The sequence below is a fragment of the Anolis carolinensis genome, chromosome 2 (assembly GCF_035594765.1).
Source record: "Anolis carolinensis isolate JA03-04 chromosome 2, rAnoCar3.1.pri, whole genome shotgun sequence".
Taxonomy (NCBI): domain Eukaryota; kingdom Metazoa; phylum Chordata; class Lepidosauria; order Squamata; family Dactyloidae; genus Anolis; species Anolis carolinensis.
The window spans coordinates 284,192,409-284,220,145 of record NC_085842.1 but is presented as its reverse complement, the minus strand read 5'-3'; the positions used below and the strand labels follow the sequence as shown (position 1 = coordinate 284,220,145).

General features: G+C 37.9%; 1 protein-coding gene across 2 annotated transcripts in view; it reads left to right on the top strand.

Moving 5' to 3' along the window:
* Positions 1 to 21,056, top strand: part of vcan (versican) — a 169,070-nt gene extending 148,014 nt beyond the window's left edge. The window contains exons 13-15 of one of the 2 annotated variants that reach the window (XM_008103007.3): positions 15,209 to 15,353; positions 16,778 to 16,960; positions 17,648 to 21,056. In XM_008103007.3, coding sequence (XP_008101214.2) covers positions 15,209 to 15,353; positions 16,778 to 16,960; positions 17,648 to 17,778 — 459 coding nt within the window. In that variant the 3' untranslated portion in view covers positions 17,779 to 21,056. The remainder of the gene's footprint in view (positions 1 to 15,208; positions 15,354 to 16,777; positions 16,961 to 17,647) is intronic. The other variant, XM_062972276.1, reaches the window with a different exon arrangement.
* The last annotated feature ends 6,681 nt before the right edge of the window (positions 21,057 to 27,737 follow it).

Below are 27,737 nucleotides of genomic sequence, written 5' to 3'. Positions count from 1 at the left end.
ATAAAATGTTTAACCTCATTTAATCAAGGACATTTACTATCCTGATGTGGTAATGATTAAACAGCTCCACCTACTGGAATTTTTCTTAGGACGCTAGATAACCTTTTTTTCTTTTTCACCATTGAAACTGTATTGTCAGGCTGAAAAAGAGATTTCAAATATTTGAATATTATCCTACAGTACAGTACGTTTTTATTTCCATTATCAAAATATACCTATATCCCTATATAAAGCAGTTATTTATTTAACAATGGTAAATCTTTGCCAAACATTTCGTGAATATCCAGTAGAAAATATATGTGTTGAATAGTATTGGGGTGCAATTTAATTCACTTTTCATTTTAAAGAAAAAACCAAACGAATCTGCAATTTCAGAACCAGTATTGTACATGAATCACAATGCAGTTAGTCTTCAATATTCACACTTCTCTGGATGTTGTGATACATTTCTCAAGGTGAAACATGTAAACATAATCTTCATATATTATGGGAAAATCACAAAATGTGTACATAAGAATAATATACAATGCATGATATAAGAGGAAACTGCTTGCCAAAATGTATGCATAAAGCAGATATGCATTAAAAGGTATATAGTGGAAGAAATGTGTCTTGGAAAATTTGCTTGTCTTTTGTGTAAACACTTTTTAAAACTTGAAAACTGATTTGATAATGCATTTAACAGTAGAAAAATGAAATATAAGATTTCTGTCTGTAATTCTGAAGGATACATTTGTCAGGTGTTCATTGTGAAATCAACTTGTATTTGCATAACATAATGAATCAAACTAGGCCCTTTTATATAGAGGAGCCTCAAACATCAATGTTCCCAAGATCAACTGGGCCACATCCACACTAGTCAAAATAGTAGTCTGGAATCTGTGTGGGTGGCACAAACCAAAATAGTGACTTGTGCAACACATACTTCCTGTTTAGCATTGAAATGTGCAGCAGTAACCTTGTTGTCTGACTGTATTCATTGACTCTGCTGATAATAAAATATTATTATTATTATTATTATTATTATTATTGACACAACGACGTTGTATGACACAGCAAACAAGATAGATATGCTGGATTTCGTTTCACAAAATCACAAGTCGAACACTTCCCAAGTGTCTAGGACTGTGTGATGTATTTTCGGATGATGCGTGCAGATCCCAGTAAGGTGGCCTTTTGCAGTTGGCAGATCGTAATTTTGTCAATGTCTATTGTTTCCAAATGCCGGCTGAGATCTTTTGGCACGGCACCCAGTGTGCCCATCACCACCGGGACCACCTGCACTGGTTTCTGCCAGAGTCTTTGAAGTTCAATCTTGAGGTCCTGATAGCGGCTGAGTTTTTCCTGTTGTTTTTCTTCAATGCGACTGTCACCTGGGATGGCAACATCAATGATCCAAACCTTGTTCTTTTCCACAACTGTGATGTCTGGTGTGTTGTGTTCCAGAACTTTGTCAGTCTGGATTCGGAAGTCCCACAGTATCTTTGCGTGTTCATTTTCCACAACCTTTGCAGGTTTGTGATCCCACCAGTTCTTAACTGCAGGGAGGTGATACTTGAGGCATAGGTTCCAATGAATCATTTGGGCCACATAGTTGTGCCTCTGTTTGTAGTCTGTCTGTGCAATTTTCTTACAGCAGCTGAGGATATGATCAATGGTTTCATCGGTTTCCTTGCACAGTCTGCACTTTGGGTCATCAGCTGATTTTTCGATCTTGGCCTTGATTGCCTTTGTTCTGATGGCTTGCTCCTGGGCTGCAAGGATCAGGCCTTCTGTCTCCTTCTTCAGGGTCCCATTCATGAGCCAGAGCCAGGTCTTCTCTTTATCAGCTTTTCCTTCAATTTTGTCAAGGAACTTTCCATGCAGTGTTTTGTTGTGCCAGTTGTCAGCTCTAGTTTGTAGTGCGGTTTTCTTGTACTGGTTTTTTGTCTGCTGTGCTTTGAGGAGTTTCTGATTTTTGACTTCAATCAAAGCAGGTTCTTCACTTTGCTTGACATATTCTGCCAGGGCATGTTCTTCTTCTTTGACTGCTTGTTTTACTTGTAAGAGTCCTCTGCCCCCTGATCTTCTAGGCAGATACAGCCGGTCAACATCACTGCGAGGGTGCAGTGAATGATGAATGGTCATGAGTTTTCTTGTTTTTCTGTCCAAATTGTCCAGTTCCGCCTGTGTCCAATTTATAATGCCAGCAGTATATCTTATGACAGGTATGGCCCAGGTGTTTATGGCCTTGATGGTGTTGCCTCCATTGAGCTTGCTTTTGAGAATTTTTCTGACCCTTTGTGTGTATTCTTTACTGACCACAATCTTCACATGTTCATGCTTGATGTTGTCCAGCTGTAATATGCCCAGATATTTATAGGCCTCTGGCTGGTGACACTTTATTGTTTGGCCATTGGGCATATTGATGCCCTCACTTTCAATTATTTTTCCCTTCTTCAATGCCACTGTCGAACATTTGTCCAAACCAAACTCCATGTTTATATCAGTGCTAAAAATTCGGACAGTGTTGGTCAGAGATTGGATTTCAGTTTCCGTTTTCCCATATAGCTTCAGGTCATCCATGTACATCAAATGTGAAATTTTGTGAGAATTCTTAGATGTTTGGTAGCTGAGATTTGTTTTTTGTAAGATTGTTGACAGAGGGATCATGGCAATAATGAAAAGCAGAGGGGACAATGAGTCTCCCTGGAAAATTCCTCTCCTGATGTTGACAAGTCCATAACTTTCATTTCCAACAAACAGTTCAGTTTTCCAGTGCTCCATCATGTTTTCAATGAAGGTGCCAACGTTTTTACTAATCCCGATGGCGTCCAGGCACTTGATGATCCAGCTGTGTGGGAGTGAGTCAAAGGCCTTTTTGTAGTCAATCCACGTCATGTGAAGATTAGCTTTTTGGCTCTTACAGTTCTCCAGAATCATTTTGTCAATCAATAACTGGTCTTTTGTGCCCCTGCTTTTCCGTTTGTTGCCTTTCTGTTCATTCTGTTTTTTTCTTCAAGATAGTCTTGAATTCTGTCAGCTATGATGCCAGTCAGTAGTTTAAACATAGTGGGCAGACACGTTATTGGCCTGTAGTTTCCTGGTGCTGCTCCTTTTGCTGGATCCTTTTGTATCAGGTATGTTCTTCCAGTTGTTAGCCATTCACTGATACTTCCTTTCTGCAGCATCTCATTGAATTGTTGGGCCATTTTTCCATGTAAACTAATCAGATGTTTGAGCCAAAATCCATGAAGTTGATCACTACCAGGCGATGTCCAGTTCTTGACTTTTTGCACTCGTTTGCTGATCATTTCAGTTGTTATTTCCATCTGTTCCATTTTGTTCTGTGAGAATTTTCCTTCAAACTCCTTTATCCACCTAGCGTTTTTGTTGTAGTTCTTATTGTTTTCCCAAAGCTCTTTCCAGAACTTCGTTGTTGCAGTTTTCTCTGGTTTTATGGTTACTGTGTCTGTTGTTTGGTTCAGGCTCTGGTAGAACCGTCTTTGGTCTGATTGAAACAGTTGATTTTGTCTGTACTGGATGATTCTGGCTTCATACCTTTCAATTTTTCTGGCTGTTGCTGTAATTTGTTCTTTCACAATTTCCAAAGCTTCTTCAATTTTTCTGGTGTTCGGCCAGTACTTTCGGATCAGGTATTGCTTGATTTTGTCATTCTTCAGTTTCTTCTCTTTCATATTTTTCAGGTTACTTGCATCTGATCTAAGCTTTTTGATTTTCAACTCTAGCCTGACCTTCCACTTTGGTTTTCCAGTCGATTTTCTTTTGGGCTGCCTTGGTTGTAGGAGCCCAAGCTCTTCTGTTACTATCACTGCTGCACTGTAGGCATACTGGTTTGTTTGTTCAATTGATGTTATTTGGACAGTGGAGAGTGCTGCATTCACATCTTTCATGAGAGGCGCCAGGTGTCTCTTGGGCACTGTTTTTAGAGTTGGGAGCCGCTTTCTTATTGCATTTGCTGCAGCATGAGCCATGATCTTATCCTTGAGCTCTTGTTGTCTTGCTGTCAAGGTTCCTGGTGGTTCAGCAGATGTTTCAAGTGCTGGTTCATGAAATTCTTGCAAAAGCTCCACACTTTCTTCTGGTTCAATCTGTTCCACCATTTCAAGTGTTGCTGGAGTCTCTGCTGCTGTCTGTGCTGTGGTCTGATGGTAATTTACTTTGCAAATTTTCTGGATTTCTTCGAGTTCAACTTCACTGAACACTTTGTTTCTGATTATGAATCTTCGTTGGTCAGCCAGTCGGGGTTATTATTATTATTATTATTATTATTATTATTATTATTATTATTATATTAATAATATATCTCTGGTATATCAAATAAATAAATAAATAAATGCCTTACACAGAATGTTTAATTAGGTTCCTGGATTAGGTCTGCAGAACATTACATCTCTCCCCTACCCCCTTCCTTCCTTTCTTCCTTCTTTCCTTCCTTCCTTCCTCAGGAGCACTGAATGTATTTTTCCCTTGTATTTGTGGGGATAATTGAAGCTCAGTCTCTGGAGGTTGGGGGCCCATGTATTGCACTATGATTCCACTTTAACTGCAATGGCATCATCCGGTGGAATGTTGGGCTTTGTAGTTGATGACACACTAGTGCAGTGATTCCCAAACTCTGGTCCTCTAATGTTTTGGACTTTAACTTCCGTAATTTCTGACCATTGACCAAAGTGGCTGAGGCTTCTAGGAGCTGAACCCAAAATGCCTGATGGACCAGAGTTTTGGGGATCTATACACTAAAGCTGTTTGGCTGGGAATTCTAGATGCTTCTCCCTAAAATGCAGATCCCACAATTCCATAAGGTGTTGCCATGGTAGGTAGGTATAGCAGAATCATAGTACAACTGTGAAAGCCTTGAGATTGGAAAAATACTGCATTATGGTCTGTATTGTTTCTCTCGTACCTGGATTCAGAAATTGTTGGAGATATACATCAATTTTGCTAGCCTGATGGGATTAGTTCATCACATTGCAGAATTTAGTTCTGCTTTGAATCTCTCAATGAAGCTGAACACTTTTATTGTTGTTGATGTTATTGCTGCTGCATAGATCAAACATTTAAGTGTCCTCCCATATAATACATACCCACCTCCAGGTTATTGGCTTGTGATTTCCAGCATCCTTCATTTTTGACTAGACTGACTAGGGTTCATGGGACATGAAAACAGCTGGAGGACTACACATTCTCCACTCTTGTTGGTGATATCATTTCCTACCTTGGACTTTTTTCTATGCAATGTTTAGAATGTGGAAACCCTTGGAAAATTTTATGTGTTATTATGTAATGAAGAGTGGATATTAAAAGGCAGTTAGGGGTGTGTAAACACTAGAACAAACTTGAAGTATAAACAAAGCAGAATGGAAGCAAGCAAGAAATATGTCCAAACACAAAACAGTCAAATTATTATAGAGAACTGGGATACAAAAATGAAAATTAACAATGAAATTAGTATGTTTTAGTAGTAGAAAAAGCTACTGTTAGTTGATAGTAATTCTGACCTAAGAATACTGACACCAAAGTTGGCTTAATACTTCAGAATATTTTCACTCACTGCTCCATTCAGTCCAATAGACAAATTTTAAATGTATTCATTTTCTTCATGTGTTAGTTTACTTATGTATTTATTTATTTGGTTATTTAATTTCCTACCTTGCTCCTAGTGCAGGACCTTAAGTTTTTTTTATAATATCAAATAAAACAGAACACAGTTAAATCAATCAATTTTTAGGGCAAGTTGTAGCATAATTGAGGTTCCTGGTGCTCATTTTTAAACTGGCCTACCTACAGATTACGTTTAATTTACTTCATGGAACTGAACACGAACTATGCAGCCTATTCAAATGTATGCTTATATTTTTAAGAAAAGTTCCTAATCTTTTTGCCACTAACAAAGATTTGCCTGGAACAGAGGAGAAAAGAGAATGGTAACCTCATTCCTCTTAATGACCCATCGCTAAATGCAGAAAACTAAATGACCCATATATCTAATCTTTCAATTTAGTTATAGTAAATACATCCTTGACCTTAGCAGTGGAAGGGATTATTGACTTTTTCACACAATGAATGATCAAATAACCATGCCTTTGTATCAACAGTTGACTTAGTTGAGGTTCACTACACATGGTGCCCCATTGACTGTTCTGGAATGTGAGATCTCAACTATTGATCCCAGGCACTTGATGAATATTTCAGAGATTTTAAAAAGGATAGATGGTTTCACTCAATGCCCATTGCATTCCTCGTGATAGATCTTCTTTGTCAACATCCAAACACCGGAAGAACCATGTGGATTACTCATTAGTTACCTAAGTAACTAAGGTATTTTGAAACCAGATCATGTTAGGATGTTTGCAAAGATCTTAAGATAAATGAGCTAGGTTTGTATATGTTGCATGAGCCTTATTAATGAATGACAAACCTAGAAAATGGCTAACAAAAACTAATTTATTTCTGTTCATCTTCTATTTTTTTAAAAACTAATGTACTAAAAACAATCAAAATGGATAGCGTCACAGTCCATGACTAGCATCACAGTCATATAACTAATGATGGATTAGCACATAAATCCCCACTATACTCTAAAACAAATAAATCAGAAAGTTCTGATTACGCTCAGGTGTAATCAAGTATAAGTGCTATATTGTTGTTGTTCTTGTGTGTTTTCAAGTCATGTCTGATTTATGGCAACCTCTATAATGGGGGTTTCTTAGTAAGATTTGTTCAGAGTGGGTTAACTTTTGCCTTCCTCAAAGGCTGAGGGATTGTGACTTGCCCAGTGTCACCAAACAGGGATGTGAACCCTAGTCTCTGGAGTCATAGTCCAGCAATCAAACCTCAATGCCATGCTAGTTCCATAGTTGCCAAGAGGTCGCTCTGTAGTGACTCTGGCCAAGAACATTTCTTTGAGAGCCAGTTTAATATATTGCATCCCTGGGAACCCAGTTGAACTCCAATGTTGAATTGCAGTTCTCATGTTTCTCAGTGTATCCTACTGCACACAGTTATTGTCAAGGAAGCAATGCATGATAATTAATAATGAATATTAAGGGTTGTTGTATGTTTTCCAGGCTGTATGGCCATGTTTCGGGCTGTATGGCCATGTTTAATAATGAATATTAAACTATACATCTATTCATATTTATGTATGTGTGTGATACATGCTTAGAGAAATACAATATATAATTAACCAGTCTTGGTTTCATAATGATACCTATCAAAACGGATAAAATGGGAGGATTGAAATAACACACTTCCCCATTGTAATCTCACATCCTTCTCTGCTTTCTAATAAAAATTAAAACATATTCTACTTGCAATTTGACAGGTAGATTTCATGATATTGTCCCTGTTGCTGTTGTTTATTTGTTCAGTCACTTCCAACTTTTCATGACCTCATGGATCAACCCATGCCAGAGCTTCTTGTCAGCCATCACCATCCCCAACTCTTTCAAGATTAAGCCAGTAAATTCAAGTATAACGTCCATCCATCTTGCCCTTGGTCAGCCTCTTTTCCTTTTTCTTTCCATTTTCCCGAGCATCATTATCTTCTCAAGCTTTCCTGACTTCTCATTATGTGGCCAAAGTACTTCATCTTTGCCTTTAATATCCTTCCCTCCAGTGAGCAGTGGGGCTTTATTTCCTAGAGTATGGATTGGTTTGATCGTCTTGCAGTCCAAGGCACTCTCAGAGTTTTCTTCCAACACCACAATTCAAAAGTGTCTATCTTCCTTTGCTCATCCTTCCTTATGATCCAGCTTTCACATCCATAGGTTATTACGGGGAATACCACTGCTTTAAATATGCAGACCTTTGTTGCCAGCATGATATCTCTACTCTTAACTATTTTATCAAGATTTTCTGCATCTACCTTCCAGTTAGAAGCCAGTTGCCAAGATTACATATTTCTTATTCCATCTCCATAAGTAAGCATGAAAGAATAATCCTGCATTTTACATTGATTTAGGAAATAGGCCCTTAAGATTTCTGTCTTCATTTCCAAACAGAAAAATATGTTCTGTTTGTATGTGTGTTTGAATGACAAGATCTGAGCAACCATTGTTAGTACTTAAAGCAAAATGTTTAATGACATTACCAGGGGCAGTCCCTAGGTATCAGATTTTGGTCTTGAAACCTCAAGACTTGGGAAAATTCTGAACTGACATCCCAACTCCTTTTCCACCACATTTGGTGCACAGGTCTAAACAGGGGAGACCTCATTTATATAATACTCATTTAACCAAGAGTTTCAGGCATTCTTAAGAGCAAAGATAAAGATTATTCTGCTGAATTCTTCCAAAAGTTGAAAAATTCACAAGATGTTAAAACCTAAGTTCCTATTTGTAAGCTCTTTTTGTAAGCTCTTACTCTAGAATTGGGAGCAATATATATATATAGCAACCATTGATAACTTCTGTCTTACGGTCTCTTACTTTAAAAATGTTCAGATTAGTGGCCATCGCTCTTTGCCTCTATTGTTAGTAAATTCCATAGATCAGCAATGTTCTGTACCGCCACACATGCATGATGTATGCCCCTACTTGCCCACTTTTATGCCATGCAGTGCTGGTTTGCACAAGCACAGTTTATTCAACAAAGTGATCTACAATGTGGAAGCTTGCCATTGCAACTGGATTGCCTTTATGGTGATTAAGTGCAGGATGATTAAGTGTAAAAGTAAGACATTTTAAATTGACAGTTCATCTACAGTTCATCAAATATTTTATGTGACTATATTACTGTTCTGGAAAGTAATTGGAACAGAGATATTGAGGGTGTTTTTTCTTCTTCAAAATTTGCCTGTTCATTTGGTTGGTAAAACTGAAAAAGAATGTTTGTATGTGTCGGAGAGAGAGACATTTGGCTGTGCCAACAATTGAAAATGAAATATTCTATTTCTCTGCATCATGTTATTTCAGAAATAGAGAAGTGGAATAAAGTAGAAAGTGCAAACACATGGGAATTGTGTCAATGCACATTTAAGGTCTTCTAAAGATCTCATTCAAGAGATGGTATCCACAATCAATAAAATAAAGTATGATTTTAAAAAATGAAAACAGAAGTTTTGATGTAGAGAAAATGCCTTGTAGAATCATAACTCTCACAAACCAGGATAAAAATACTTGCACCGAATAAGTTTTGGAATATTTGTGGTCCCAATGAGAGAGTCCCATGTATTGAGTGTCAGGATCAGTGACATAGTAGGATCAGGATTAAGGTTTAATGTTATATTTCCTAATTCCAGTGAGAATCCTAATGCCCAAATAGAGCCAACCTACTGATAAATAGAGTGTGCACTTCTGTGTTTGGGCATTAAAAGAAAGGCCCTTCTCTATGATGCACTATCTGAGACAAAAGATACCCCAAAATGCAATAAATTTGTGGGGGGGGGGGGGCATTATTTACAACAGTTCAAGTGACAACTTAATGGTTGCTTACATTGTGAACCTAGTTCTCTGTGGTTTCTGGAACAAAAGATGACTTTCTGGAGTGCTAAAATGTCTTTTTCCCAGTACATGAAGGTAAATACAAGGACTTTATTGCTATTGTACTCAGGTCATCATGCATATTCCACATGTGTTTGTTCTGGCCCACAATAGCTATTACTAGGTCCTATCATTGTCTTCACTTTTCCATTTGAGGCATGAAGAAGTTTTCCACAATGGTTTTAGTTCACTGAAGGTCCTGTGCTATTGATTATGTATATTGATTAGTCTTGTGCATCTGTATGAAATCACTTGCAGTTTCTATTTGTACCATTCGTATGGCCCCATTTCTGTTTCTGTGTGCTGCTTACGGAAACAGGTGCGTATGAATGGGCTTTTCTGTCCAAGGTCTGAAAAAATACTCTGCCTTTCGTTTCACTGTTTCTTTTGTTCCCGTGGGGTTGTGCCATTTCGTGCAATCCGAATGGGTGGATCGTTACAAAACCATGAAAGAAACAGATGAAACAGGATTTGGGCCCTGCCGTAATATTGATTGATTTATGTAGCACCATCAGTGTACATGGTATTATACAAATAATATAGCCAAAGGCATATAATCTAAAATATAAGTGTGTATATACATACATACATACATACACAGAGAGAAGGAAGGAATAATAAATTATAAAACTGTAAAAAAAATCATCCAAATAAAAATACAGAAAAATACAACATACAACATGACCTATATACCAGCAGTCCCAAGGTAACAAATAAAGTTCTGTAGGTTTGTTTTTAAGTTGAATTTGTATGTAAGTCAGAACAGGTACATTTTTCAAGTTTAACTCCAGCCCCCCAATTTTTAAGCTTTGGATAGCTTTTTGTCCCTGTGATTATTGGATTTTGAAAATTGGGGGCTGTCATGGAAACAAGGATTGGTGATAAAATTTCAGTGGAGACACTTTTTCCTCATGGTACCTCTTTCAGGAGTGAATTTCTAGGGGTAGATTTCCTCTCACTTCTTGATGTGTCACCCCCATTCTTAACTATGAGTCGTATGTAAGTCAGATATTTGTAACTCAGGGATTACCCCTCTACATGCATGCATGCATGCACGTGTGTGTGTATACACACACTATATGAATAATATACAAGATTGAACTAAATACACAATATTGAACTAAAATTCTCAAACAAGAATGTTTTTAATTGTAATTGAAAAATAACGAGGAGATCAGCAGTCTGCAAATGTTCAGGGAGACAATTCCAAGAGTAAGGAGCAGTAGTGTGAAAGAAATACTGAGGGTTTAGAAAGGACATAAACAGATTGAAGCAGGAATGGAGCCCATCTAGGATAGAAGATAAACCAGCCTAGAATTATGTACAATTTATTCTGGCTGAGATTACATTCCTTTTGAAGAACTAGGTTGGTACTTAGTGATACTCTTGTATCCAGCTAACTCCTTGAGGCTGGCTGAAATGCCATATAGTTATTGTGCAAAGATCGAAGGGCTGTTCCCCAACTCTGACTATTGCACACACTCTACCTCTTTCTGCAGAAGAGTAATTGGTTCACAGTATTTCAACATCAAAAGAAAGTGGATTTGTGGTTTTGTTGTTGATACAATTAGACTGTTCATGACAGGGGAGAAAGCAGTGGAGAAAACTTGATGCATCTTGTATGGGCAGGACTTTGGGCATGAATGGGATGATGAAGAACATGCCTCACTTTCAGAAAAAAAATTCCCAGACCAAAATATTCAAGACATTTGGAGAGAAGGAAGCAGTGGTGAGCGAAGGCTAAAGGGAAGCAGTGGGGTATGCCCTCCTTTGTCAGAAAAAGGAACAGTTTGTACTGCTCCTGCTCAAAGGTTTTATTTTTAAATGCCTGCTTGTGTTTCAGCAATGTATTGTTTTTGCCGTACTTTAGGCTGCAAGAACCATTTTTGAAGCCATTACCCCAGTTGGCGGTATATGCCTAAATAAGGAAATGAAAAACTTGAATGTGTGTGGGGTGGAGAGTTAAGAAAAGTAGTCCAGGAGTCTCCGTTAAGTGGTTCTGGCATTTGAAAAAAGCAATGTAAGGGCCAGAAAGCCAAAGTAAATGTGCACAATGATATCAGATGTGAGGCAACAGCATCTCACGTCTGGGGATACGGTGCAATCTTGTGAAACCACAGAGTCCATTCCAAAAGCCCTTGCCAATAATGTTGGCAAGCCAGGGTATCTCAGCTATTGTTAAAAGCTCTTGAAATGTCTTGAACCTTTGTTGGATCAAGAGCAATAGGTTGAATTCTCAGTTATTCCATTTCTGCCAGGAACTAACCACGAGCATCCCTTATTAGAATTTGGAGACTAAAATGAGAACTCAGTCTTTAGGAGCACAGGGTGTTAGAGGTTTGGCTGTAGAGCAGAAAAAGTCATTTAGTTGTTTTGGATGAGATCTGCAAAGAAAATTTTGCCTCTTGTTAATTTTGAATTTTGCATCTCTGCAGAAATCAAATGGATTATGCTGACATAAATGATAAAGTCAAGTGAGTCTGGTATAGAAAATTCCCAATTGTTCCTTTTGACTAGGTCTAGAATTCTTTTAATGGGATTAAATGTTGCCCTGAGAATCTTACTCTACACTGTAGATCTTTTCTGTCTAATGTGATCATTCTCTGCATCCTGGTACAGTCAATCCTCCATGGATTCTACATTCACAGATTCGACCATCTAAAACTTGAAAAAAAATTATTTAAAAGGAAAACCTTGATCTTTGCCATTTTATAAGAGGGATACAACTCTACTAGAGCATTGTATATAATGGGACTTGATTTTCTATGAATTTTGTATCCAGAGCAGATCCTGGAACCAACCCGCAGTGATATAGCCCTTGGGTGACTATGTAACATGCTTTTGTTAGTTCACAGATCATTTGAGAAAGTTATTTGGCTTATGCACTCGGCATTCTGAATTCTGTTTAGCCTTTATCAGACATTTGCTCAAACATGAGGGCTGAATGTTGCATGGGAGTGTGGTGTTGTGCACTCAAAGTCTCTCTGTGTCCTGCCTTCTCTTCAAACCATCAAATTTAAGCTGTACTTTTGTTGGTGATAATAGTAATAGTAATAATAATAATAATAATAATAATAATAATAATAATAATAATAACAACATCAACAACAACTTTATTTTTGTATAGCGCATCCATCTCCCTGAAGGGACTCAGGGCGGCTAAAACGGGGCCAAGCCCAAACAATTACAATAAAACAAGATAAAATACATACAAGACACACAACAACAGTCCAATAAAATGCTTATATAGTACCAAAGGAGTGGTGATGCATGCTAACTCTTCTATTTCATTTTGGGTCATTATGGAAATGATACCCAATATTTTGTAATGCCAAAACAGCCCCTCCAATACCTTGGGAGGTCACTGGCAAGTGCCAGATTCCCGTACACCATACAACTGTGGTTTTGCAAATGGGAGAAGACAGGAGACCATTCAGTGTCTCTGGCTTCCAGTGCACCTTCTAGAAGTCCAGGAAAGTGACAGCACTTCCTTTTCCTTGACTACAAAACTGCAACCAGGTAGTATGTGGGATTAGATGAGACCAGAATCAATTCTGTCTAACCAAGCTTAGCTCAGGCCTTCCCTTTTTTCCATGCAAGCAATGGATATCCCCAAGCTCATGATTTTACAACCCAAGTGACCAATAAGGGAAGAATTGTGTGTTGCTAATACATTAATTCCAAAGTTGCTCTAAAGAAAAGAAAATATAAGACATGTTTATACACTCAGACACCAATTTGTATGATCAGGCTCTATAAGAGCTAAATGGTAACTGATATGATATATCCAGCATTGGATAGGCAATAGTGACAATTGTGTGGTTTGTTCCTATGTATATTTACTCAGAAAGAAGAGGCACTGTAATTCAATAGGCTGTACACAGAGGAAAGTGTACATAGAACTGTAGCTTTGGTCTTTCTGTAATAAAAATGTTTTATTGCCTGGCACTGATATGAATAATTTTAATGCACCCCAATTTAGAATGTTACAGAGCACTTGCTTTGATAATTAAAACACTGTGATTGATAAGATGACACTGTGTAGGAAAAACTTCAAGTGCTATATTCAGCTTTCCTGGACCTTAGTTAAGTAAGCAGAACATTTGTGTGTGTGGTACATCAACTTTAGTGGTAAAATATGTTCAGAGGGACAGTGTGTTTGGATTACTTTTTAAGGAATTAAAGCAAAACAATTTGTACCTTTTATAAGCACATAAATGGATCAGCTCCAAGACATAAGCAGTGAAATTAAGTAAAAGCCTTGGGAACTGTGTCATTTTGACTATTTAAGGGACTGATTGGCTGGAAAGTGCTGGCATTTAGAGGAATTCTTGCTCTTTTAGACATTTATTTTATCTGTCCATTATTAAATCTACTTGCAAAGGAAAGTGGGTAACATGATAAGGAATAGGTAAACAACATTTAAAGCATTTCTCTCTCTTTTGTTCTGTTCTTTTTTAATTAAAAGAATAATGTGAAGAACTCTTTGCAGTGGCATTTAATCTAGAACACTTCTATTTATTTCCATAGCGTCTAATATTATCATTATATGTATTAATTGAAACAGAGAAATGGAGGTTGTTCTTTTTTTTAAAAAAAGACATTTTTATCTTTAAAAAAATTAATTTATTTGTCATGTATCCACCTTTTGAATCCTAGCAGATGAAGAAGTGATTAAAAAATCAATCATATAAATAATAGATTCTGTAGAGATATGTTTTTAAAACAAGGCTGACAGATGTGGCCCTGAAGGTCATGCTGAGGTTTGTTTACAATGACTACTTAAGTTGGTGTGTAGTTGGATCAGCCCTGTGATAGTTACATGCCACATGAGGCTACACCGGCTTAATCCAGGACAAAGCTACCGTAATACATCCTTGCCCCAGGTTAAGCTAACTTAAGGAAAAGCTTGAATGCCGACCTGTCAGTCCAAAACCTCACCTACTTTGTTCCCGGGTGCTCTGGCTGACATCAACCAGTGTGCTCATGACCAGGCGGTGTGTCGTGACTGGGGACAACCTCAACACAGGGGCTGAGAAAACCCCTAGGATGACTGCTCGGTGGTGCTAAACCGTGTTCGGCATGACTGGGCAGTTGAGATACCAGGTCAGGCCTGCATTAGTAGTCAGAGTAGAAAGGCCCTTGAACTGCCAGTTACAGCATACCTAGCTGCTATAGCCAGTTGCAAGGATGCTGGGAATTTTGAAATATATCCAGGTGTACCAAGAAATAGGATGGTTTCTTTTTAAAGCCAATATTTTCTCAACAATCTCAGTAACAAATGAAAAATAAAAAGGATTAGAGTGGAGAGTTCCTATGGATGTCTGAGGGGTTATTTTTGCTAAATTATAGATATGTAGGATCTTCCTGCTCTGATCGGATGCAGACCCGTTTGGACCCTGTTCACCTTTCTCGGTTATAAATAGAAATTATTGCTATATGCAGTCAAGTAATGTTTCTGATTTATAAGATAATCCTATCATAAGGGGGTTTTTTTGGCAGGATTTGTTCAAGGGGGTGGGGTTGTCTTTCTCTGAAGCTGAGAATATAGGTTTCCATGGATGGGCAGAGATTCAAATCCTGGTTTCCAGTTGTAATCCAGTGTTCAAACAACTATACTATGCTGGTTGTCCTGAATGGAAATACAGCAATTTGAATTTTCTGAATCCTCCATTACTTAGTGAACATTTTAGTTTTATTTTTTTCTCTCTTTTCTTTTGTAGCAATATGAAAACTGGAGGCCAAACCAGCCAGACAGTTTCTTTTCTTCTGGAGAAGACTGTGTTGTTATAATTTGGCATGAAAATGGCCAGTGGAATGATGTGCCATGCAACTATCATCTCACCTATACTTGCAAGAAAGGCACAGGTAAAGAATTTCATCCTGGAACCAGCAATTGCCACTGGAAATACAGAAGGAAAGTTTTAACAAACTACAAATCATGGTACCTCCAGAGTGGCATGTTACACCACAGGCAGCACTTATGTTTATTAATGCAAACATATTAGCCCTTGCTATGAAAATGCATCTGTTACACAGTTTTGTTAAAATTGTTCTCAAACAAATATATAAATGCTCAAATGAATATTTTGATTATGATATCAACTTTCTTGCATTTTCCTGTTATAATTTTCTGGCTCTGGACACTGTTTTCTTCTGTCAGTGCCAATGCACAGAAAAAGCCTTCCTGTGTGGCTATTTTGCTTTCCCCAACTAGCATTTACAGCAGCCTTTTTCAATTGTTTTTACCCTGGAGGAATCCTTGAACTAATTTTCTGATATCGGGAAATCTTGCATCTTTGCATCCAAATTATTATGGTCTATATTCTTTATTAACTTACTTAATTAAATCATCTTTCCTGGTCTGACCACCCCCCTGAAATGGAAATATCATTCACCCACTCTCCATTTACTGCAAGAATGGACCTCCTTGTCTCCAGGGAACTGTTGCAAAGCAAAGTATGTTGGGGGGGGGGGGTGTGTGGAGTGAGAGAATTACAATTGTGGCAAGAGTGTCACAATCATGACTAAGTAGTGACGGTGAATACAAAACAGTTACAGATGTTCCATATTCACAATCACTAATTAGTGACAATTATGACACTCTTGTCATGTTTGCATCTGCCCTGCACCTACTTTTTGCGGCACAAGATGTCCATTCTGTCAGTAATTAAGCATAGATAATCGATGTTTCTGGCAGATTTGAGACAAAGTCCATTTGCTTAGTTGCAAGTACATTTTACATTCCATTCTGTAAAATACGTTTAAAATATGGTAGTTCCCTGATCATTACAAAGTTATGTTATTTTATTTCTTCTTTCATCATATTAAAATGTCTGGTTAGGTTGGAGTGGCTATATCAATGAACTGAAACTCATTGAAAATTTTCCCAACTTTGCCAAGAAACAAAGCCCTGTCCTTAGATTGGTTCCACAGTGTACCTTGAAAAAACCCATTAAAGTTCATTCTAAAATCCAGAATGGAATACCTGATATGAATATGACTAGCTGCCATTGTGGACCATCAGGGAATGCTTGAGGGTTTTTCTACTAGCTTCTGTTGGTGGGAACAAGAGAAAGGGCCTTTTCAGTGGCTGCCCCACGACTCTGGAATTCCCTGCCCAGGGAAGCCAGAATGGCCCCCTCAATTACCCACATTTTCCATTTTTATAACTTGTTTAACTTTTAGAAATTAAGTACACATTCTGGATATAGTATTTTTTAATTTGGAATCCAGCATATTAGAATTTGGGGCAGAGAAGATTAACAATAAGTCTATATTTCTGCTTCCAGTGGCCTGTGGCCAGCCGCCTATTGTAGAAAATGCGAAAACTTTTGGGAAGATGAAGCCTCGTTATGAAATTAACTCACTGATCAGATACCACTGTAAAGATGGGTTCATCCAACGCCATGTTCCAGTCATCCGCTGCCAAGGAAATGGTCGATGGGATTTGCCTAAAATTACCTGCATGATTCGTAAGTTGCCTTTGCGAAGTTATTTATGATTGACAAAGATTCAGGTCAGATGTTTATCAGCCTGGTAAGAGTCTTCCTGTGGCAATGGGAGATACATCTTGATTACTCATTTGCTATCCATGCATTATACGAGGTGGAAATGCTGTGAAAATCGGCCTCTTGAATGAGTTTACACATAGAGTACCTGGCCTCCATATTTGGGTAATTGGGACAAGAGTCTGGGAAAGCTGCTTTTAAAAAGTATTAGTTACAGTTGTAGACCTAATTTCCCCACTACTGTACTGTAATTGCACTTTATATATATAAAAAGCACTTTTCCTCTTGTCCACCTCATTGTTGCTTCCACACCCAAAAGAAAGCAGGAGTCAGCAATCAAACCTGGTGATATTCTTCCTCCACCATTTAATGAAGATCGACCCCATCAATATAAAAAATAACTAAAATAAAATACTAGTTGCACCACAGAAGGAGTGAAGTTATGCCTTGTTAACTTACTATCATAACATAATGTTGCTATACTTTAGTTACTGGGGAAATTAATGAATTACAAGTAACTAGTTACTTTAAGCTCTGCATAGGGCTGTTCATAGGTCTGGTCTAATCTATTGCATCCATTCATCCTGCTTGTCATTTTGCTGCGCCATTTACAACACTTTCCTTTTTTTCTTTCTTCTCTTTTGTTTTCAGCATCTTCATTCCAAAGGACTTATTCTAAGAAATATTATTATAAACATTCTCCACCAGGAAAGGGAAACTCATTAAATTCATCAAAACATTTTCATCGTTGGATCAGGACATGGCAGGATTCAAGGCGCTGAATGCACTCTGGTGAAAACGAGATGTTTGCCATGCTAGCCAAAGTCCTAGCTTACCGTGCCTTTAAAAAAAATCAATTATAAGAGTATTACCAAGCATTTTGGAGAAAACGTAAGGACCTCAGTATTCACAGTACATGCTAGTGATTGCTACAGATGAAAGTTTTGAAAAGCCATTTCCAGCCTATCTAGTGCATTAATTTCTACATGATTTGTGAGGGACCAGTTGATTCTATATCCCAGCATCCTATAATAATTAAACTCTTCCATTTAGCACCAATGATAATGTAAATAAGATGATTTAATGGTGTTTAAGTGTGTGTTGTTTTGAAAGAAAAAAACCTTGTATATACAACGAGATGTCACATTAAGTTCAGGCTTATTTATGGCTATTTGGCCTCAGAGGTCTTTAATCATTTATTCTATTTGTCTTGAGATACATCACCAAGCTGGGAATAGTTTTAAGTTGTTGTCTGCTCTCTTTTTTCATAAACATGAGAAAAAATGGCTTTATCTGTATGAAGATGAGCAACAAAAGGAGCATCTTGCTTGAAGAACATGGCTACTCCCCAACTGAGGTCCACAGAGAACCATGTGATGTAAACCTACTTAAGGAGAATGACAAATGGAAACAACTCTGACCAAGGGACTGCGATACGGAACTTGACTTTTTTCCTTTCCAGCTTTGGCACTGATTGAAAGGGACTTGCCTGAAGGATTTTGTCTTCTTTTTAAATGACAAGGAGGGTCTGTAGGAATAACAGTAACAATAATAAAGTGCTAATACAGTAAATCTCAACCAGGGCCACTTTTTAAAAAGATAACTTTTACAACACTAACCGTGGGTCTATGTTACAGCTCTCTGCATTTTAAGATGGAGATAGATAGGCCTACATTTTTTGTAAAAAAAATTAGAAAAATAAAATAAAAAGTAAATAATTTTGTATATATAAATATATATAACCATTTTTAATCCTTTTATAAAGTAATGAATGTTTGTGTATGGATGCTGCAGCTGTGAAGCGTACATAAATAAATGAAGTAAGCCATACTGATATAATTTATTGGATGTTCTTTTTATCTTGAAATTACTAGGTAGCTTATTGATAGCTACCAGGTTCCTGTGATGCATTTGAAAGAATCAGATTTGACTTCAAATGTTTTTGGCTTGGGAGCAGGGGGCTAATAAATGGGATCATTTGTCTATAAGGACATGACTGAGAGCTGAGTGTCTTGTACACAATCAACTTTGTTACCTGTGAATAATATTTATGCTCCCATACAAGTAATGTAAGTTTTCTCTTCATAGTAGACACAACTAAGGATGTGTTTATTGGGAGTTGGGGGGACCCAGCTCTGGTGGAAAACCATAGCTGCAGAAAGTAGTAGTTTTAAAAAACAGATTGGATGCTGTATTGCTGGACCTATCCCATATATTTGATGGGTGGCAAGTAAGCCTTCGTCCTTCACATTTCTTGACATGCCTGCCTTCTGCTGAAGTTACCAGGCATCTCTGCACTGGCATAATGTTTCAACGTGTTTTCATGCAGTAAATAGGCCCAGATCATACCTGGAGTTTTTCCTGGTATGTTAATCTCATAGATATAGGTCTATATATTTTAGTTGTTAAATGCACAGGCCCACTTTGAATTTGCACATTGATGTGGGTCTCTGATGGTGACGCTAGAGATGGGACACACCAGGTGGGTTAGGACAGGGTCTTCTTCCTATATCTGCCAGGCGTTCAGGATATATTTGGCAACAAATATTGTTTAATCCAGCCTAAATCTATCTGTCTGTCAATAACCTGTTTGTGTTTTTAAGCATAATTGGAAAGGGAATATTTCAAATGTTCTGTGCTTTGAGCTTTAGAACATCATTATGAAGAAAAATATTCTAGTTGTATCAGTGCATGTGAAGTTTGTAAGGAGAGTAGAAGATAATAAGGGCTAGCTCGTAGACTGACCTCTTTATGATATGAATCCAGTATGTGTTTTTAGTACATGTCGTAGATGTAGCTGTGAACAGACCCTATGCATACTTTCACATGTCAAGGACCTGGCTCTGATTGGTGCAACAAGGTGATTTTACATGTCATACTAATTTTGTGTGACAAGTATTTACTTCTGATGGCAACCTCAAGGGATGCAAATGTGCAGCTACCAAACTAGGGTTCATTTTGATGTTGGCAGGTATTCTGTATGAAGTATACACATTCTCATAACTTAAAGGTTCTTTTTGCCCAATTAACTCATTCTGTGTTAACTTGAGATGACTTGAAAATCAACATATATTATGTGAAGTTATGAGAATTCATACAACGGTTTTGCCTTTATGCAATAATTTTATGCAAAAAGGAATTGGGTCATATGAAATAGCCAAACGTAGATATTTGCTTCAGGACAACAACAAAAACTAAAAGTCAGAGTCTAAGGAGATGCAGAAACAAAACTCACTATATGATTAAAAAGTGATAAGCAAAGGGGAAAAAACACTTTGCTATTTTGTTGGGGAAATTGAATAAATCTTCCATTTAAAATAAAATGCTGTTACTTGATCAATGGTGGTTGAGCTCACTTTACAAAGGTCTAAAGTGAAGATATTAAGGCATCTTGCAATTTGGCTGCACAGATGTTAATTTCATCCTTGCAGAAATGCACCAGTGTCTGCTTAGTTGGAACAATTTTGGGACTAGTTTTGTGAAATGTGAAATCACCCTGAGAAAGACTGGACTATACCCTTTCTTTGTGGCCTGTCTCTTACATGAAGTGGGCATTGTTTTGGTTTGTAATTTCCTGCCTTTCCTACATGGAATAATTTGCCACTCAGTGTAATCTATTTTGTATAGCATGTAATTTGAATGTTTCATTGTTGTGAAAGAAAGTTTAGAAATGCTGTTAACTTTTTATATATTAGCTTCTGGCTCACCAAAGAAACCTTGTTTTCCTCTACTGTGACCTGTCCTGTTTATTGCATGTCTTCACATTTAAGTCTATGTAATGTCATGTTCTGATGATGAGTCAAGTAACGTAATTGAGAACAGTAAATACTGAAAGACCCAAAAACTTTCTTAACTTTTAAAACATTTCTAATAATAACTTTTTAGCTGATTAACCAGGGTCACTTTTTGGATAGACTTTTAATGAGAAATTGATTTGATCACAACTGATTAAATACAGATGATTTATGAAGCCTGTTTTATAATATACTGCATATATATATATAGATATAACAAATATTGTGTAAAGAGATTATTCTCAATAAACAGTATATATACATCATTTTGTATAAAAACCTTGGTAGTGTAGGATGTATCTCTGTTTTTCACCATTTGTGCAAAATACACATTTTGTTTTTTCTGATACTGGCACACATACTCCTCCTGGTTTTCTTTTGTGCTTTGCAGACTAGGGGTCAAATCAAGGTAAGTGAGAGAAAGAAAATCAAAGACCTGCTGAATGGCAGCTCAGCTAAATAAGTGTCACAAGGACTCTTCAAGCATTTGAAAATGGACATCGTCTTTCTAGAATAAAAGTTTCCTATTCATACTTCATTTATTTATTTAAATTTATGTCACACTTTTCAAGATTCAGTCAGTAAACCAATACCTTTATGTATGTATTCTTTGGCAAAGGAGAACTTTTTTGCCTTTTGCATCTGGCTTGGTCTAAATGCAACTGTTAGTCCCTAGTATATTAGAGTTATTGAATCGATAGGAATTTGTTAAGCCAATCTTTCTGTAAGTCCTCCACATGCACACTTCTACAAGATATGTCACCAGTACTCATCAAGGAGTTAAGGTGAAAATCTTTTATTTAATTTCATTCATAGAATCCCATCATTCTTATCCTGTCTAAGTTATCCACTCAGTGGCAAGAGTAGATAGGAGCCCCCAGTGGCGTAGTGGGTTAAACCCTTGTGCCAGCAGGACTGTTGACTTGAAGATTGAGTTGCTGACCTGAAGGTTGCCGGTTCGAATAAGGGGAGAGTGCGGATGAGCTCCCTCTGTCAGCTCCAGCTTCCCATGTGGGGACATGAGAGAAGCCTCCCACAAGGATGGTAAAAACATCAAACATCCAGGCATCCCCAGGGCAGCGTCCTTGCAGACGGCCAATTCTCTCACACCAGAGGTGACTTGCACTTTCTCAAGTCGCTCCTGACACGAAAAAAGTGACAAGATCTTTTTTTCTTTCCTGCATGAAAATGTGTGTACAATTTGGTTTTTATTTTTTCTTTTGTATACATTATTCTTAATTATGGAGTTTGTGTTTTTGTACATTTCAGTCACCTACATTTGCTTGCATGTAATTTAAAGAAGAAATGATCTATGGAGAGAAATGTTGGATTAAACTACATATTTAGTTCAACATTGTGTTTGCACATTGGGTGTCCATATGCACCAATAAGCCTGAAACTGCACTGTCAAGTGACCGATATACAGTGTTACATGGCCTCTGATACTGGAGGTGATCTAGAATCAGAATAATAAATTTTAAAGGGATTCCAGGGGCCATCTTGTTCCAATCATGCCATGTGGGAATAAATAGCTAAACACTTCTGAGTCATAGTTATGGTTAAAGACCTCCTATCATCTAAGGCTGCCCACGCCACCATCCCATAGCTCTTTCAGCCAGAAGGTTCTTCCTAATGTTTACATGAAAATGCTTTTCTCAAAATTTGAACCAAAAAGTTCATGTTCTGGTTGCTGGGGCAGAAAAAACAATCTTATCCCATCTTCTATTCATTTTAATGGTTGCCATTGAGAGTACTGTAATCTAAGATGTAATTGGTGGATACAATTGTATCCTGCAGCACTAGTTTAGTTAGGCTCCATCTGTTTATGTATTCTTAATATCCTACCATTTATTTTGATTTTTTAATTAAAGACATATTTCTTTTATAAATCTTAATTCATGGTAGGAGGAGGACTTATATAGGTCTCTATCGCTCAGAAAGATTTATGCATACTGAGAACCCAGGTGCTAGTTCACAAGCCAAGGCATTCTTGGCATTTATATCTTTCACTGTTTTATTTATATGTGCAAATCCTTTCTTGCTGTATAAACAATGAGGCAGCATTGGATTATTCTCACAACGTAACACACAATATTAGAACCTCTGTGCTAGTATTACGAGAAGGGAGCAAAGACCTCTCCCTGTCCAGTTTATTCCATAGATCATTTTATAAACCTCTATCATGCCTTCCCTGACTTGACCTTATGTTTAAAACAAATTTTCTCAAACACATTTATTTTTCCTTATAGGGACCTTGTTAATTCCTTCATTGTTTATTTTCCCTGTTCTATAACCTCTATTTTTAGATGAAGCTAATGCTTGTGATTCCCACCCAAGGAAGAAGCTGGTGCATTTGGGTTGTTTAAACTCAATGGAGACAAATCCAAAGAAATGCACCTCTGGAACCTTTGTTTAGCAGTTACAAGATTGTAAGGTGGCCTTACAATTTTGTAACTGGTGGTGATTCATATTTACAGTTGCGAATGGCTGAATGTTACATCAAAAACATACCTTTACAGCCTGGTAGCACAATTGCTGAAGTGTTTCTGAGACATTCGAGTTCAAGGCACTACAAGAGAATGTCTACAGTGTTCTCTTCATCATGGATCACTTTAAGAAAAGCCGTTTGTGGCAAGACCCCAAGGTGCCTCTCCTGCTGTCTTCTATCAGTGTGAGCCACAACTGGAAGGATACTGCAGACATAGTTCTCTAGTGTCCTACTCTTCAGTGCCCTGGAAATTTTTTGGCCAGAGTGCTGGCAGGATACAAAGGTAGGTTTCTTTGGGGCAGTGGCATCACTATGACTTAACTGTGGAGCTCCATTGTCATAGTTGCATTGATTATGCAAGATCTCTACTGCATATCATCATCATCATCATCATCATCATCAATTATTAGATAATTTGTTTAAAAAGTGCATTTTTTCCATCTTTACTAAGAGACATCTAAATATTTTTAAAAACTGAATCTAAGACTGAAGCTATATTCTCTTAATGCACCTAGAAAAGGAAACATGATTGTACCCGTTTTTGTTCCTGGTTGTATGCCTCTGCCCTGTGCATTTTTGGTGTCATGTGTGGAAAACTAAATAAACAATCAGGAACTCTTGAAAAGTCAGGAGTGAGTCCATAGTTACACAGGGAAGCACTTCCAGACATTACATCAAATGTATGCAAGATAGGCCATGTATCATAGCAAGTGCAAGTGGGCAAGTCCTACTCCATGCATATTCAAAAAAATCTGAAATGTGATATAGTTCTTATACAATGTACAGCAGCCACATGATGGTAAACAATTAGGTTATGCACTAGAGGCAAGATCTATTAATTCCCAACTGGGCAGTTGATCTTCTAGAAAACATGCAGAGACAGCAAAACTCCAAATAATTAAATTCACATTAACAGCACCAAAGGGCAAAAATGTGGGCAGTGTTTACTTGGAACCAGTACCAGAATAAATAGCAGTGATTTACAAGTTCATTAAAAGTTAATTGTTGAACCTAGTGATGATTTCTTGTTTATCGGGTATTGTCCAACCAAACGAAATACTGTTAAACATGTACACAAATGGCTTTCAATGCTTTAGGATCTGTTGTTTCTTAGGAAACTGCAAAACTGAATAAAGTTTGTTGTCGAAGGCTTTCATGTGTTTTCCAGGCAGTATGGCCATGTTCCAGAAGTATTCTTTCCTGACGTTTCGCCCACATCTATGGCAGGCATCCTCAGAGGTTGTGAGGTATATGGAGAAACTAAGCAAGGAAGGTTTGCATATCTGTGGAGTATCCTGGGTGGGGGAAAGAACTCTTGTCTGTTGGAGGCCAGTGTGAATGTTGTAATAAATCACCTTGATTAGCATTAAATGGCCTTCCCATCTTCACCTGGAAGAATACTTTGTTCAGAGTCGTTAGCTGCCCCTGATTGATTCATGTCTGGAGTTCTTCTGTTTTCTGGGAAGGTCATTTAATGTTAATCAAGGTGATTTATTACAACATTCACACTGACCTCCAACAGACAAGAGTCCCCCCCCCCCCCCCAGGATCTTCCACAGATATATAAACCTTCCTTGCTTAGTTTCTCCATATGCCTCACAACCTCTGAGGATGCCTGCCATAGATGTGGGTGAAACGTCCGGAGAGAATACTTCTGGAACATGACCATACTGCCCGGAAAACACACAACAACCCTGAATAAAGTTTAATGGTTTTAGAAGTCCAGGTCCAACTAGATGACTGTCCTAATGATGTGATAGCCTATTGAAAATAAAAATTGGCTTGCTAGAATTTCTGTGTTGACATCTCATTTGAAAATGACATTATCTATTGCCTCCCACACATTTAACAAGAGTGAGAGGTCAAAATTTCCCCTGTTAATAGGCAATTACTCTTTTTTCCACATTATATGTTAAATCACAATAGTCATCCAGTGCCATCTCACAGTTTAACTACACCATAAGGAAAAGGTTTATAGAGATAAATATATCCATGGAAGGCGTAAATGTTAAGAATACCATGATTGGCTAAGTTGCATCTGGGTTCTCAGTATGTTGAGGACTTTCCAAGAAGTAGAGGCTTATATATACAAACCCCTTTTCTGCTATGTGTTGAGATTTCTGTTTTGTAAAAATTTAAAATGTACCATGAAATGTATAAACCAAAAGATTGCGGAAGTTATTACTTTTCTGGTAGTATAAAACTACATTCAGCCCTCTCTTTTTCTCTTAGTACCATGTGAACTGCTACCTTGTTAGCAACGTATGGAAGTTCAGGTCCAATTTATGCCTGAGTATACCATATGCCATTGCCATTGTGAAGGATGGAATTCTCTTCCCCGTGTGCAGAACAAAAATCCTAGAAGGCCCACCTTTTTCATGCAGCCCAAATCCCTTGAGCCAGGCATGACCTATAGCTAGATGCACAACAAGACATCTTTGGAGACCACCTGGGAGTGTTCCAGAGGTCCCAGAGAATGACATCATCATTATGTGCCTAGCTATAGAAAGTCCCAGACACTTCTTAGGCATCCCTCAATCTCCACCTATGACAATGTTGTTGTTTTTTTCTTGCTGGAAATATGTGAACCTATGATAAGGGGTGGGAGCAGTCCAAAATTCTGTTCAATTACTAAGGCTGGGAGGATGGAGGATGAGCTGCCCCACTGCGGTTTTTTGGACATTTCAATGTTCTTTCCATTTGTATTCTAAGAGTAAAATCCAGTTATTAATGTAATATGGCAACCTGGGGTGCTGGGAGTGGGGGGAAGGAACATTTTTGGTGCCTGAGCAGGTGTGGAAATGTGTCTATCAGCAGCAGGCCTTGCATCCAATGACTTTACCTACAGCATACATAACATAGGGATTTTCCCCAGAGTTCATGATGATACTGAGAGATCTGAAAGGCTTGCTGTTGGTCCAGACCCTGCACTGCTGCTATAGGAAAAAAAGAATCTTATGCTGCAGTACTGCCACTGGGTTCCTTGCCATTCTCCAAATGGTGTTATGGGCCCAAGCACATGTATCCACACCCCTGTCGTTGCCCTACTTTGTGTGAGTGTGTGTAAGCGTGCGTGTTTTGATGATCCACAAGTACAACAGACATGGGAACACTTTTGTGCTGTGTTACAGAGCCTTGATACTAGCTGGAAATGAGCGCAGCTAATTGCCCATGCTTTAAAAGTAGCCCACATAAATAAACCCTCCTGCTCCAGTGTAGTTTACTCTGAGATTTGTTTCCTCATCTAGAAACCAAGAGGACTACAAGTGTAATGTAGTGGTTTGATGATGGACTAGGACTTTGGAGGACAAGGGTCAAATTCCCACTCAGTCATGGAAATTTGACTGGTGACTTTGGCCAACTCTCAGCCTTAGAGGAAAGCAATGATCAACCTTCTCTGAATTAGTTTCGCTAAGAAAATCCAACTGAAGGCATCTAAGAACAAAATCTGGAGATGAAGAGAATCAAGTATTTCCCTGAACTTTTAGATATGCTTTAAGATCTGGCAAACTGAAACCTGGAACCGTCTGCACGCAAAACATATATTCTAGCACTGAGCTGCAGTTTTTTCCCCTTCCAAGATAACATTTAATTCTTTGAAAAAGCAAGTATTGATTACACGACTATGTTTGCCTCTTAAATTCAAGACCACCATAGTTTATAATGTAATCAACTATGGCTTAACTCAATAAGGTTATGACATTGTTTTTCACTCAAAGTATGGGAAAATAAATGGTATCATTCCTATACCCCCCCCTTTTTTTTTTAAAAAAAAAAAGGTTTGTTGCTATAAAAGAGAGGGGAAGCCAAGTTTAATAAGGAAATTTTTAAAGATATTGATGACATTTTGATTTATGGTGCCAAAGTCTCTTCCAAATGTAATCGCTATGCATCCAAGGCAAAGAATGAAAGCCAAGAAACACTACAGCATATGGTTGCCATTAGTGTTTAAAACATTGTACTGTACAAGTGATGCTTCAGTTTTTTAAAAAATGGGCTAGCAACCAAACATTGACTCTTAGAAGAATGGTTTAAAGGACCATCTCCTAGCTGGAGCCTTTGTTTCCATAACCTTTAGACAAAGGCATATGAGGGGTCATTACAGATGTTCCATCTGGTAATCTATCTTGTCCTCATTCCAGGATAAAATTGTTTCTTTCCAGCTATTGTCACACTTTGCCTAAGTTGAGGGGCACTGACAGTCCCCAAGGTAATATTAAATCTTGGGCTACATGTGTTTTGGGGAAAAGCTTATAAAAGTTCCTCTTTTTTTGAACCAGTTCCTAAAATTTGTTGTGGTTGTACTGGCAAGGGGAATTCTGTGAGCTTTAATCCAAACATGTCACATTTGCAAACTCTGCTTGAAGGAGTTTGGCCTGATTTGGAAGTGACTGGTGCAAAGGAGGAGTTGCTGGCTTCCTGTTGCGTATGTAAGGGCAACACACCTCTACCGGGGGAA